Consider the following 13,702-nt stretch of genomic DNA (forward strand, 5'->3'; position numbering starts at 1 on the left):
GTTGGCTTCAAATTGATTGCGACTGCTAAAGCTTTTCAACTTGGGCGCACAGGCAAGGGCTATTTGTCTATTTCAAATTTTCTCTCCCCTCAAAATACGGCCGAACAGCGTTCTGAACCCTAACCGAGTTATATGAGACACTAACCAGACTGATAAATTTGCTAAACTGTTTGGAGGTGGTGCCTGGTTTTAAGCGCGGCTTTTTGGGAGGGAGACACTCATCCGTTGCCTGCTATAAGCCGTTTCAAAGGTTCATTAAATAAAGTAAGAGCAACGGACGAGCCGTAAAAAGGGAAATGAAAACACACTGACAGGATCATACCAAAATCTTGCCTGTTGACTACATGACTGGAGTGAATGCGGCTCCAGCCGAATCTAGTCTGGTTATGGGCTAGAACTTGGCATTCGAGCAGACACTACCTTTTTTTGCGTTTTAGTCCTGGATTTTATTTTCAATATAGCTACTGCTCCTAGGAGATAAAGCATGGTGGCGCGCGATTATTTGGTTGCATGTGTGTGAAAGTATTACCATTATACTGCACGGACCGACGAGAAATCTACTGCAAAATGGGATAAAGAAGTATGTGATGGGGTATTTGAACAAGCCAACCTCTATAGACGTTTTGTTAATAAGTTAAACCATTCAAAATGTGCGCTCATAGGACTGAGCTGCTGTTTATTTATTTATTTATTTTTTTTTTTGGGGGGGGGGGGGGGGTGTGGCGTGTGACACCTGTACGCCATTTCGATCCAGGAATTTAATGAGAGCGTACAGCCTTTAAAAAAAGCAGATGTGCCGTAGATCTAGGTTGGTTAAGGCTGCGATTTGTGCGAGTTGGTACTGATTCATAGCGAAAACAGCACGGGTAAACGGGACGAACGAAGAACAACACAACACAGCGCAATTCTGTTGTGTCTTTCTTCGTTCATCCCGGTTTCCCGCGCTGTTTTCACTATGAGTCTAGGTTTGCATGGTACGGGTCAGTTTGGCTTACGGCCTATTACACTCTGGCGTCAGCTAGCGTATGTTTGTTTCGCCTACCATGTCCCATTAGAAGCGATGATGCCAGCCGCTACAGAGGGAACGAGCGTCTAGTATACAGCACTAACAAGCGCTAACAACTGGTTTTGTTGAAAAACAAAACACTTACATACATGCATTCAAAGACGTTATCAATCAACGTGAACTTATCTAAAAGAGACGTGGAAGGAAACCTATGCAACTACATCTCAGATAGCGCAAAGAAAAGGCTGCGGATCGACGTCATGACCTGGTGATGTACGTACAAGGCGTCCATTACCTCGTGCGTTAACTTCCTTGCGGCGAATAGAATGAGCATGTTATAAAAATTTGAGACGCATTAAGGTTTTTAAATCGAAATGTGGATGTAAGAAGCCGCCCATTAGTCAGACGTTCGTACCTTTTGTTCACCTATTTCCTATAAAAAAAGGAAGCTTAGTAATATTATTATTCCCGTGTGTGGTTGTTGAATCCGGAAATGTGACGAGAAATAAATTACGGTTGGGAATTGCGATATTTCTCAAGAAATGCACTAATACGTCCTACTGCACACGGAGACAAACTACAACCTAAAGAGGTTGCATAAGATACTTCCACTCACATGAGCTGTCCAGCTGCGTACACTCTGTAAGGCATGGCCGCCAGGGTGTCCTGATGAAACCAGCGGCTGGGACACGCGTAGCTGTAGAAGTCCATACAGGGGTCGACAGTCTCGTCCAGCTTGCCTCCAAGGTACTCGCCCTGCCAGCGGCAAACCGTCGAACGACAGCCATCGACCTGGCGGATGAACTCGGGCTCGGCGGTGTCGGCGCTTGCCGCGTCCACCTGCAGCTCTTCGGCCGGTAGGGCGGAGAACAGGGCCCCCTTTTGTTTGCTTGCCGAGCCACGCCCAGCCCTGGAGCGGCGAAGTACTTTGGCCTGGTTCGCTTGTCTGTTCATGGAGAAGCCATAATTGAACTGCTGGTATGAAATACCGCAGGTAATATAACGCCCAGTCGAAAAAAATTACAGAACTGAGTCAAAAATACGACAAAATATCCTGTAGTTCTGTCGTAACCATCAGATTTTTCTGTAGTTCTGTAGTACTTTTTAGAGCGCAGCTCTTTGGCGCCCGTTCCTGGGTTTCGCGGCGGCGTCGGCGTTGTCCCTCGTAACCAGCTCCACTTTCACTCCCGCCTTCCTTCCTTCCCTTACGGCGCGGTTGCTGTGTCCACAGAAAACGAGAGAGACAGATACTGCGCCTTTCCATTCATGTGAACCAAGTATGAAAGGCACGCTTCACAGCTCAAATGGACTTTCACTCTCACCTTCCTTCCTCCCCTTACGGCGCGATTCAGGTGTCCACAGAAACAAGTGTGACAGATACTGCGCCTTTCCATTCATGTGAACCAAGTATGAAAGGCACGCTTCACAGCTCAAGTGGACTTTCACTTTCACCTTCCTTCCTCCCCTTACGGCGCGATTCAGGTGTCCACAGAAACAAGTGTGACAGATACTGCGCCTTTCCATTCATGTGAACCAAGTATGAAAGGCACGCTTCAGAGCTCAAGTGGACTTTCACTCTCACCTTCATTCCTCCCCTTCCGGCGCGATTCAGGTGTCCACAGAAACAAGTGACCAACACTTCGCCTTTACATTCGTGTGAAACAATTATGAAAGGCACGCTTCACAGCTCAAGTGGAAGACGCGACCACAAATGGTGCACACTGCAAAGATAATTCATGAATAATGCGAGCGCCCACACCGAACTGCAGGGTAACATGTGCAGTAACTGAGAATTCACACACTCACAGAGAAAAGCATCATATTTTGATGTAGCTTGCTTATATACACCTAGTTCACCACGGTAAAAAAAAAGAAACTTCGCTTTTCAAAATATGTCTCGAATGGCATCGTTCCAGCATTAAGCTCTTTGGCGCCTGGTCCTGGGTTTCGCGTCGCCGTCGCTATTGTCCCTCGTAACCAGTTGTCTGTAATTGTACATATATGTCTTGCTCGAATTAGTTGCCTAAATCTATAGAAAAGCTGAAACAGCTGACGAGCTGCGCTCAAATTTCGCATTAGAAAGTACCGTAATCGTCGTCATTTTTTGTAGTTCTGTAGTTTTTCTGTAGCATATTTCTGCTGTCTGTAGTTCTGTAGCATTTTTTTGTTGTAACTACATAAATTTCTGATCGTACTACAGAATGTTCTGTTGTCACAACAGGTTTCCCGTCATAAACCGCACAGAAATTCTGTCGTAACATCAGAAAATTTTTTGTAGTTTTTTCTGACTGGGCGTAAACCTCAAATTGCGAAGTTTTTTCAGTAACTTAATTGCTCACTCTCACCGAGCACCAAAGAGGCAGAGGAAGAGAAGAACCCACCTCACCCGAAGTCAAGAAGTCTTTTTGAATAAGCTCATCGCCCATGCGGCTTACACGCCACGTATTATGGCCCGCTGGCGTCAGTATAAGGAGAAAATGATTACGTGCCCCCACTGTACGACTCTAACCTGCGGCGGCATATCTCATTTACTTTGGGAATGCCCTGCTTTTTCTACTGGACGCCCCGAGATCGAACCCTACCGCCTGATCTACCGTTCCCTTCTAGAAACTGATGCAAACACACAGATGATATTTGCCAAGTATGGCTCGCTTAGTGGCCTGGTTAGAGCAATGTGATTCGAGTGACGACCTAAACAATGAAGATTATGTCTACTCCCCTTTATCCCCATCCATGGCCATGAGCCTTCCCATTCAATAAAGGACATTCAATCAATCAATTTGACCTTCAATGAGCAAAAGGACTAACTGTTGCTGTGCGATTCTGGTGTCCACAGAAAAAATTGGGTGGAAAGGGGGGGGGGGGGGGTTAAGGTTGGCTTGAATCTAGTGATGGAGCGAAATCTGCGAGTGTTGCACCCCAGGTGGTTGAAACTACTCCGCAGCCCTCCACTACGGCTCCTCTTTCTCTCTTTCAAGTTTAAATCCCACTCTCCCTCCCCCTACGGCACGGTTCAGGTGTCCACAGACACACGTGTGACAGATACTGCGCCTTTCCCTTCCTGTGAACCAATTATCATTATTGCAGCAATGGTGTGTGTAACACCCACTTTTCAATCAGCAGTTCTGTATATATTTTCATTTATTTATAAGAATAATAATAATAATATTAATAATTGGTTTAGAGGAAATGAAAGTCAATATCTGTCACACTTGTCCCGCCGGGGTGGTGCAGTGGTAAGACGCCCGACTACTGTGCCGGAGTACTCGGGTTCGAACCCGACCTCGGCGGCTGCGTTTCGATGGAGGCGAAACGAAGAGGCGTCGTGTGCTGTGCGATGTCAGCGCACGTTAAAGATCCCCAGGTGGTCGAAATTACTCCGTAGCCCTCTACTACGGCTCCTCTCTCTCTCTTTCCACTTTCACCCCCATATTCCTCCCTTCCCTTACGGCGCGGTTGCGGTGTCCACAGAAAACAAGTGAGACAGTTACCGCGCCTTTCCCTTCCTATAAATAAATCAGTTTTCTTTTAACATAAATAAAAAGACTATCGCAAATAACTTTTAACATAAATAAAAAGACTATCGCAAATAACACAGACACAGACATAGGAGAAGACAGGACGAGCGCTCGTCCTGTCTTCTTCTATGTCTGTGTCTGTCTTATTTGCGCTAGTCCTTTTATTTATGATGACACACCAACTAGCCCAGCTTTCTGCTTTGTTTCTTTTAACACCTGGACAGCGCCGTAAGGGAAGGAAGGAAGCTAGGACTGAAAGTGGAAGGAGTAGCCGTAGTGGATGGCTTCGGAGTAAATGTGGCTACCTGAGAATCTTTAACGTACGCTGACATCGCACAGCACATCCCCCCTCACCCCAACCCAACCCGGGAGGACTGGGAGGCGACCCTGCTCGGCTGCTGCGACCTGCAGGCCCAACAGGCCTTAGTAGGGCGAGCCCGAGCGGCGGCAGACGCCACTGGGGTCCCGAACTAGGGACCTCCACCTAGTGTTTGTGAGGGTTGGCCCCTTCAGGGTCAGCTCATGCGTAACCTTCTGTATTTGTATCCTATATAAATGTTTTCCACCACCACCACAGCACATGATGCCTCTCTGTATCGCCTCCATCGAAACGCTGCGGCCGGCGTCGGGATCGAATTCACCCGGGTATACTCTGACGCAGTAGCGTCTTACCAGTGCACCGCCATTATAATTATTATTTAAATTAGGTATTGGCGAAAAAAGGAGCCTTATACTTTTGAGAGGACGCCATGGAATTCTGGATCCCTACACCTAAAGAGGTCAAGATCATGATTTCTCATTTTTTTCATGTATATTGTACATTGTTTCTTAAAAAAAGGAAAGTCGCAGCATCCATCTTTGGTCAGTAAGGTTAAAAGTTGGGCAGTTGAGTGTTATTCATATTGAATAACATTAAACTTCCCAACTTTTAACTTTACTGACATTGCAGGTCAATATAAAAGTTGGGCAGTTGAATGTTATTCATATTGAAGCCCCGCCGGGGTGGTGCAGTGGTAAGACGCCCGACTACTGTGCCGGAGTACCCAGGGTCGAACCCGACCTCGGTGGCTGCGTTTCGATGGAGGCGAAACGAGGAGGCGTCCGTGTGCTGTGCGATGTCAGCACCCGTTAAAGGTCCCCAGGTGGTCGAACGTACTCCGTAGCCCTCCACTATGGCTCATCTTTCTCTCTTTCCACTTTCACTCTCACCTTCCTACCTTCCCTTACGGCGCGGTTGAGGTGTCCATAGAATAAAATCAATCAAGCAATCAGTCATTCATATTGAAGGTAGCGAAAAAAAAAAACGAGAACTAGAGTAGAAAAGCACAACACGAACGCTTTTTACAACTTTCGAGAGGCCTGAGGCGCTATGTAGCGTCTCATGGCAATCGTTCGTGTTGCTTACTTCTACTATGCAAGATACTGCGCCTTTTATTTCTGATAAACAAACACACAATATGAGCGTGGGCTAGCTATTAACCTTAAAGGAGCCACAGTAATAGCGCGTTTCCTTTCCCATAAAGCGGTATACAACGTCAGCGCAGTCTAACCAATTGACCGTCAAGGAGCCACAGGACAAACGTGACCTTTGACCTTCGGGTGACCATTAGCCTTTCAAACTTGGAACTTGGGAGAGAGTGCAATGGGTGTAACACGTGATTAACCACATGAGTGACATTATCTATTGCGCCATATTAACCACATGAGTGACATCTATTGCGCCATAGCGCGAGGGAAACATTCATGACGTCTAACGACTTTTAGAGTCGAGGGTACTGTCTTCCACACACATAGGTACTTGTATATACACACACACGCACTGTAGTACATACATGGGAGGACAACGAAAGGTGCGATACTAGCAACAATCACATATTAATAGTTATTCCGTGTTCATCAATACCTACAGAACACAAGCTCAGAAGGAATTACAATGAGAAACTTAATGACATATGATTAAATCTTATATGGCAATACACTTTCTTATGATTCGAGGTACGTAACAAAGGGGGGGGGGGAGAGGTTATTATGGCAAAGCTGGCATAACAAGCCTGCCGTCCCGAACGACGAAGAAACGGGTGTGCCAGCGCTGCAGAAACCGCGCCTCTCCATCCCTGTCCAGTTGATCAGAGAGATACCTCCACAATAGAAGACGCAGTCTCTGCAGCGCTGGGTACATGGCCCTGGCTGCTTGTCTACGGACTTCAGCCAGGCAACGGCTCTTCCACATCACAAAATATACGCAGGCGACTAATAGGCGCGCAAAACATCCGCGTGGTGGCCTGGCGCCAGGGCCACCGTGCACGGAAGAACATCCTTCTCACTAAGCATCACATGACTAGCGCGACTGGGCATTCAAAGAACGCGTGCCTCATGTTTTTCGTGCGGCCGTAGTTTAGGCATGGGCCATTCGGCACGACATGCCACATGGGCTTTGGGTTTTCCCCTGATGGGGCTGGGGCAGGTAGGTCACCGCCGCTTGCGGCGGGGGCTAGCCTGCCACCGAATTTTTATCTGTTGTAGGCCGTCATTGCACCCGCCACCGCTTCGGTGGTAGACGACGACTGTTGCTGCGGCGCGCGTCTTTCTTTCCCTCTTCCTTTTCTTTATCTTCTTTCTTTCTTCTCTAATTTCGGCGGCTGCGTTTCGATGGAGGCGAAACGAAGAGGCGTCCGTGTGCTGTGCGATGTCAGCGCACGTTAAAGATCCCCAGGTGGTCGAAATTACTCCGTAGCCCTCTACGGCTCCTCTTTCTCTCTTTCCACTTTCACTCCCACCTTCCTCCCTTCACTTACGGCGCGGTTGCGGTGTCCACAGAAAACAAGTGAGACAGTTACGGCGCCTTTCTCTTCCTATAAAATAAATAAATCTTTCTGTCTGCACGAGGCAGCGGAGGTGTCTCAGCTACAGAGCCAGTAGCAGCCCGTGCATTTTCGTTTCCTTCTTCCTACAGCCACAACAACATGCCACAGGGCGAGGCGTTCTCGCGTGGGTAACACGCCCCATCGCCGGCGCCACTCCAAACAGAGCAAGCAAGAAGCTACCGTGACTGGACTCAGAGCCAACAATGCATATCAGTGGCTATGATGCTGCATTTAGCGGGTCGTACCGATACCAGTTAAATTGCGCTACCAAAGAGATTTACCAAGCTTAACCATGCTATTTTGCGTTCGCTGAACACTATGTTTAACTATGCCAAACTCCTGCTAATTCTTTTATGTCATGTGATCTTTCACATATTTGTGGCATATTACAATTGTTTGTTATGCGTGTTTGAGAGGACGTTGGATATTATTAGGGCACCGATCATGAGTATAGTGATCAAGCGAGCAGCTAACTTCTTGAAGGAGAACGTAAATCGGAAAAGACGCAGATGAGCTCCATTAACGCGGTCCTATCATGCCTTCTGAGACGCAGCTTAAGGAACGCCCAAGTCAAGTGTTCAACGTCGTCCGAGGTGAGGTTGTCGAAATATGACGGCGGCGCCGCACACCGCTTCCCCTGATGGGGCTGGGACAGGGAGGTCGCCGCCGCTTGCGGAGGGGGCTGGCCTGTCGCTGAATTTTTATCTGTTGTAGGCCGTCATTGCACCCACCACCGCTTCTGTAGTGGTGGACGACGGCTGTTGTTGCGGCGCGCGTCTTTCTCCCCCTCTTCTCTTTTCTTTCTCGTCTATTTTTTCTTCTGTCTGCACAAGGCAGCGGAGGTGGCTCAGCTACAGAGCCAGTAGCAGGCCAGTGCATTTTCTTTTCCTTCTTCCTACAGCCATAACAACAACATAAAAGATCTCCTTTATAGCAATCAAAAACTAGAAAAAGATTGACTGTCAGTTCAAGAGCACCTGTGGGTGGCAATAAAGAGTAAGCTCAAAATGCGGACTTGTAGAAATGTGTCTCTAATAATTCACGTCAAAATATTGCAATAACAATATATCTGGAGAGATGCCCGCAAATTTTGCATTACCGGGTCTTAATGGTAGGCGGCCAATTATTTTGTTTTTGCTGATGATCATCATCATCCGTGAAGAGAGAGCAGCTGCTAGGAGGGTCACCATTTCAATTCATCGTCGGTTGAAGCTCCAGCCGAACGAATGTTTTGTAAGGCGTTTAAGGGCTTCATGCTCCAGGAACAGTAAATAGCGCCGACCCAACTTACGGACTTAAATTTCTTTGAAAAGTCTCGACCCAACCCCTTTCATCTACTGCATAGAAGCTAAGCCATGCGAGGCAGGACGAGGCAAATGCCAATAATGTATTTAGCGCCGTCATATATAACGACCCTTCACGCGTCGACAATTGTTGGTAGTTGGACGAATATTGCCAGCAGCTGAAAATAACCGATTCCGGAATCAGCAGCGTTCATCTTGCCCCACTCGGAATAAATAAAACATCAGCAGTCGTTCAGCTTGGTCAGGTCGAGTGATAAATATTTTGGTTACGCTGTAGAGGCCTGTAGTTATGTTGTAGGTGAGATGTATTGAGGCTTGCTTGAGCAACGTCTTGGCAGATCTGTTGCCCGACAGCTGCGAGTCATGTTTCTCGATGCTCTCGGGCTTCCCACTCTCTATTTGCTTACTTTCGCTGTTGTTGCTTCATCAATACGTTTTCTAGACGAGCTATATTGTGCGGATGAACCGATTGTGTCATGACTTTGAGAGCTTCGCCATGCAACGTGTTCGGCTCCTGGTCCATGACTGGCCATGCAGCGGACTAACAGCGTCTTGATACAATTTGGTCATGCGTTCTTGTGACGTAAGCATGCAGTCCTCAGTTCCCGGTCGTAAATGACTACCCGACATAGTTGTAATGCACAGATGTAACCAAATTATACGAACTGGCTAGCATGGGATAGGAGTAGCGAGGCACGACTCCACATTCAAGAGTGGTGAATGGTTGATATCTGTCGAAACCTCCGACCTGAAATGGCAGCCTGATTTTGCAGCTCCCCTGAACTCAGTTGAGAGTATGATTTGCCATTACGTCACACAAGAAAGACATCGACTAATTAGGACTTGGCCACTTCATCTAGCAAATACCACCTGGCCGCGGCGCTGTCACACAAGGTCAAATAAAAAGTCATTGTTGATGTTACTGTGGTTTGACATTGAAAATCTGACCTCGACTATAGCCCAAGCTGAACTTTTTGGCATGGCAGGAAATTTTATTTTGCCTTAAGTAGAGCTATCGTTCTAAACACCCACCAAGGTTAGGCGAACGAATGGGAGATGCGGCCGCCTGATCACAGCTATCGGGTTGGATAGAGAACCGGGTGCCCGAAAGCAAAGCCACCGAATGTACGCGACCTTAACCCTCAAATGCGCCTCTGACCATGCATGAAATGAGACTTCGGGGCGGTTTTCTGGCTTCGGCATTGGTTTCTCACTTCGCTCTTCGTCGTATCGTTTTTCTTTGACTTTAATCGAGAATGTACTTTGTCTCGGGATTCAAAGTGCTCAGCCGTTTCGTGTCGTGAAGTGACGTAGAGTGACAGACGCACCAACGCACAAATCCTCTCTACGCTCACGAGCCTATAAAAGCTTTCGCATTATTATGGCATGGGCGCTCACTTATAAAGTTACGCTATAACCAATTATAGCAGCGCACGGTTAATAGTTAACGTGAAACTGCAAAAAGGCTGTTGTGGCTAACAGCAACCTATCTATGTGACCCGTAAGCCTCTTCGAGTTGTAACACCGCGTAGCTTTTAAGTCGTCGTGATGGTAGTTCATGAAGTGTTCAGCTGTTAGTGCACGCACTGCATTCCATAGTCCTGTTTTTTTTAACGCAATCTATTTCTTTTATTTATTTAAACACGAGTGATCCGGCACCTGGCAGGGACAACTGAGCCTTCAAACATCGTTGCAGTTGCATGATGAATAATTATAGTTATCACCTATGTGATGGGTGCACACATGGCAGCCTGATGGAACTAGTCAAATTGCTAAGACTTCCATAAATAACACCTTTCAGTCCGTTATAACGATGTCTAATAATACTAAAGCTGAGCCAACGTTTCAAGTAACAGCTAACTTCGTTCTGCCTCAAGGCATTTTCAACTCGGTGGGGACCGCATGTGCTGCTTGGCAACGAAGAAATGCACATCTCTCGAAACCTCACATGATCGGCTGCCTTAGCTTCTCTCCTCCCAGCTGCGCCTCTGCCGAAGAGGATGCCGCAGGACTGTCGGGGGCGCCTGCCACTCTTCCTCTCGCTGGTTCACGTCCGGAACCCCGCGAGATGGCGCTGGAGCCGCGGTTGCCGGACGTGGCCATCATCGAGGAGATGACCAGGATGCCAGCGAGCGCGGCCACCGTCCAGAGGTAGGATCGGGATCCAATGGCTGCCGACACATGTTCCGAGAAGGTGGTTGGCTTGCGGGCCGCCGGCATTGACGGTCCGCTGGTTGCCCCGAAAGCTACTTGAGACATTCTACGGAATCAAACAAAATATGTGGGGCGAAAGAATGCAAAATTCACGTAAGTTCGCGCAAACAAACTTACATAAATGCACCTTTGGATACCTCTTCCTTGCTAGGAAAAAATTTGAAGAACCCTTTACCAGCATTTTAAGATGATTTAGTTTGGTTTTGGGGGGTCCCAAAGCGACTAAGGGCATGAGAGACGCCATAGTGTAGGTCTCCAGAAATTTTTACTCCCTGAAGATATTCAGCATTCACTGACATCGCACAGCACACGGGCGCGTTTTTCATCTCCATTGAACGCGGCCGCCGTGACCGCGATTCGCTCCCGAATCTTGGGTACAGCAGTCGAGCGCCCGCACCACTGCACCACCCGGGCGGAGCCATTTTAAGAGTAAACGCCTGTGGTGCTATCTACTAAGATAGCTATGTTAATTGGAAATAAAGGTAGAGGGGTTGGCCAGAATGATTATAATCTGGCCTGCTACTCTGCACTGGGAATCTACTACGAACATACGCTCAGCATATCGCATAAGATCCCTCTACGTGAATGACCACAAAACACATGCACGCACGCGAGCGCGGTCACACACAAACACAGACTTATATATATATATATAGATAATCCGGAAAGTTGTGCGACATCCTGTGTATATATATATATATATATATACACACACAGGATGTCGCACAACTTTCCGGATTATCTATTTTATTCCAACAGTTTCGGACGATGGACACCGTCCTTTTTCAGGGTAGAATTGAGAATGGATAATAAGTCCGCACATACACCACTGTTAAGAGAGGGAGAAAGAATTCTCGCTCTCTGTCTTTGGAGAAACAAACATCACTGAATAGATAGAAAGGGCGAAAAGCTCCCGTTGATTAATGGCTGGTAATGCAACAAAGACGGAGAGAGAGAGAGAAAGGAAAAAAGGGGAAGGGAAAAAAAGGGGGGGGGGCGACGAATGTAACCTACGCAAAGTGCTTCCGCGAAGACGACACTAAAAGCAAGGCAAGTCTCCCTTGTAGGAAGCCAGAAATTGAGCAAATGTTCCGAATAACATAAGAAAAAACGTCAACTCGAAAACAGACACCACGAGCATACCAGGACGGCCCGCTCTCCAGCGGTGCAGGTGTTCGAAAAACCGTTGGGATAAGAGTTGTGTTCTAGAAAAAGTTGTTCCACCCCGCGACGCGCCAGCGATCGGAGCATAGCGCCGCCGCGGCGATATAGCGGCGAGAAAAACGCCGGCGGCCAGACGCGCTCTCTCGAAACTCTATCCCACATCCGGGCATTCGCGGCAAATCATTCCCGCGAGCGTGACCTAAGTGAAGGCGTTTGTTGAGGGAAAGGAAACCGGACAGAGAAGGGAGGCCAAGGAGCTAAATAACAAGCAGTGGAGTTTGCGTGAAAAGGAGAAAATTCTTAGGAGTGGGCAAATGGGATATAAATATCTCGTTTATTAGTTAGGTATGCTTTTGAGAAAGACAAAGTTGCCTAAAGTTTCATTAATTCCATGGGCTAGAATCTGAAATTTATGTACAAAGTACGATTCTGTTTGTTCTCTTTGTCGACTTGTTTGGAAGTCTAAAGGAGAATGACCCGAATGTTTTCGAAAGTGTGGTTTGGAAGGCACAGGTGCTTAGAAAAAGGGAGATTTGGCAGTGTGTGGACGTGGGCCTTGTGGTTATTGAAACGAAACCTGAATGGTGTTTCAGTCTGGTCGATGTATTCCATGCCGCACACACCGCAGCTTAGCATGTATACCACACTGACACTGTCGCAGTTCAAGGATTCTTTAATATTAAAGGTGAAATCAGAGAAGTTGCCTTTTACAATATTTGTCGCCTGCGCATGATTGCAAACTTTACAGCGTGGTTTCCCGCACGGTTTAAATCCAGGGTTAGGGTTAGTATTGGCGGCCGTTTTAGATTTGCCTAACATGTCCTTTAGATTTCTAGAGCACCGGTACACTGCTCTCGGTAGCTGTTTGAAATTAAAAGACAAGTGACTGCTTTGCTGGATTATATTGAAATGTTTCGATAGGATACTATTAACTCATGGCATGTTTGAGGAATGTGTAAGAACGAGGTTTGTTGGCCTATCGTTCTGTTGTGATTTTTCAATGCTGATTATATTATTTCTGTCCAAGCCTCGAGCTTTCCCAATAGCATCATCAACAATGGAGGGGGGGGGGTATTCCTGTTGTAGAAGATTTGTTTTTAGTCGCTCTGCATGGCGGTCAAAGTCCTCTAGCGCAGAGCAAATCCGTCGGAATCTATGGGCCTGTGAGTAGGGTATGCTGGTTTTACAGTGTTGTGGGTGGCTGCTTTTGAAATCTAGGTACTGCTGGCGGTCTGTAGATTTCTGGTATAGGGTAGTCTTAAGTATGTTGCCTTTTCTCTCTATTGTAGCGTCCAAGAAGTTAAAGACTTAGAAATGCTGTGGGTGAACGATATTGATGGGTGAAATGAATTGTAATTTTGTATAAATGTTAACAGGCTGGCTTTGTCGTGGGGCCAAATGAGGAAATATCATCTAGAAAACGTTTATAGAGAAGAGGTTTCAGAGACTGAGTGTTCAGGAATTGCTTTTCGAGGGCCACAATGAATATATTGGCATAGGCGGGTGCCATCGTAGTTCCCATCGCCGTACCGTTAACGTGATTGTAGTGCGTTTCCTCAAATTCGAGGTTATTGTGAGTAGGCACCAGGCTAAGAATAGTGGAGAGGGTTTCCTCATCCAGGTTCACCTAGG

General features: G+C 47.1%; 1 protein-coding gene across 1 annotated transcript in view; it reads right to left on the reverse strand.

Moving 5' to 3' along the window:
- Window positions 1-10,951, reverse strand: part of LOC146178843 (uncharacterized) — a 46,410-nt gene extending 35,459 nt beyond the window's left edge. Inside the window, exons 1-2 of the mRNA XM_084580050.1 lie at window positions 10,641-10,951; window positions 1,623-1,952 (exon numbers count right to left, since the gene is read on the reverse strand). Coding sequence (XP_084436176.1) covers window positions 1,623-1,952; window positions 10,641-10,951 — 641 coding nt within the window. The remainder of the gene's footprint in view (window positions 1-1,622; window positions 1,953-10,640) is intronic.
- Window positions 10,952-13,702: the final 2,751 nt, after the last annotated feature.

The sequence above is a fragment of the Amblyomma maculatum genome, chromosome 9, assembly GCF_055883805.1.
Source record: "Amblyomma maculatum isolate TAMU_Amacu chromosome 9, ASM5588380v1, whole genome shotgun sequence".
In the NCBI taxonomy this organism is placed as follows: Eukaryota; Metazoa; Arthropoda; class Arachnida; order Ixodida; family Ixodidae; genus Amblyomma; species Amblyomma maculatum.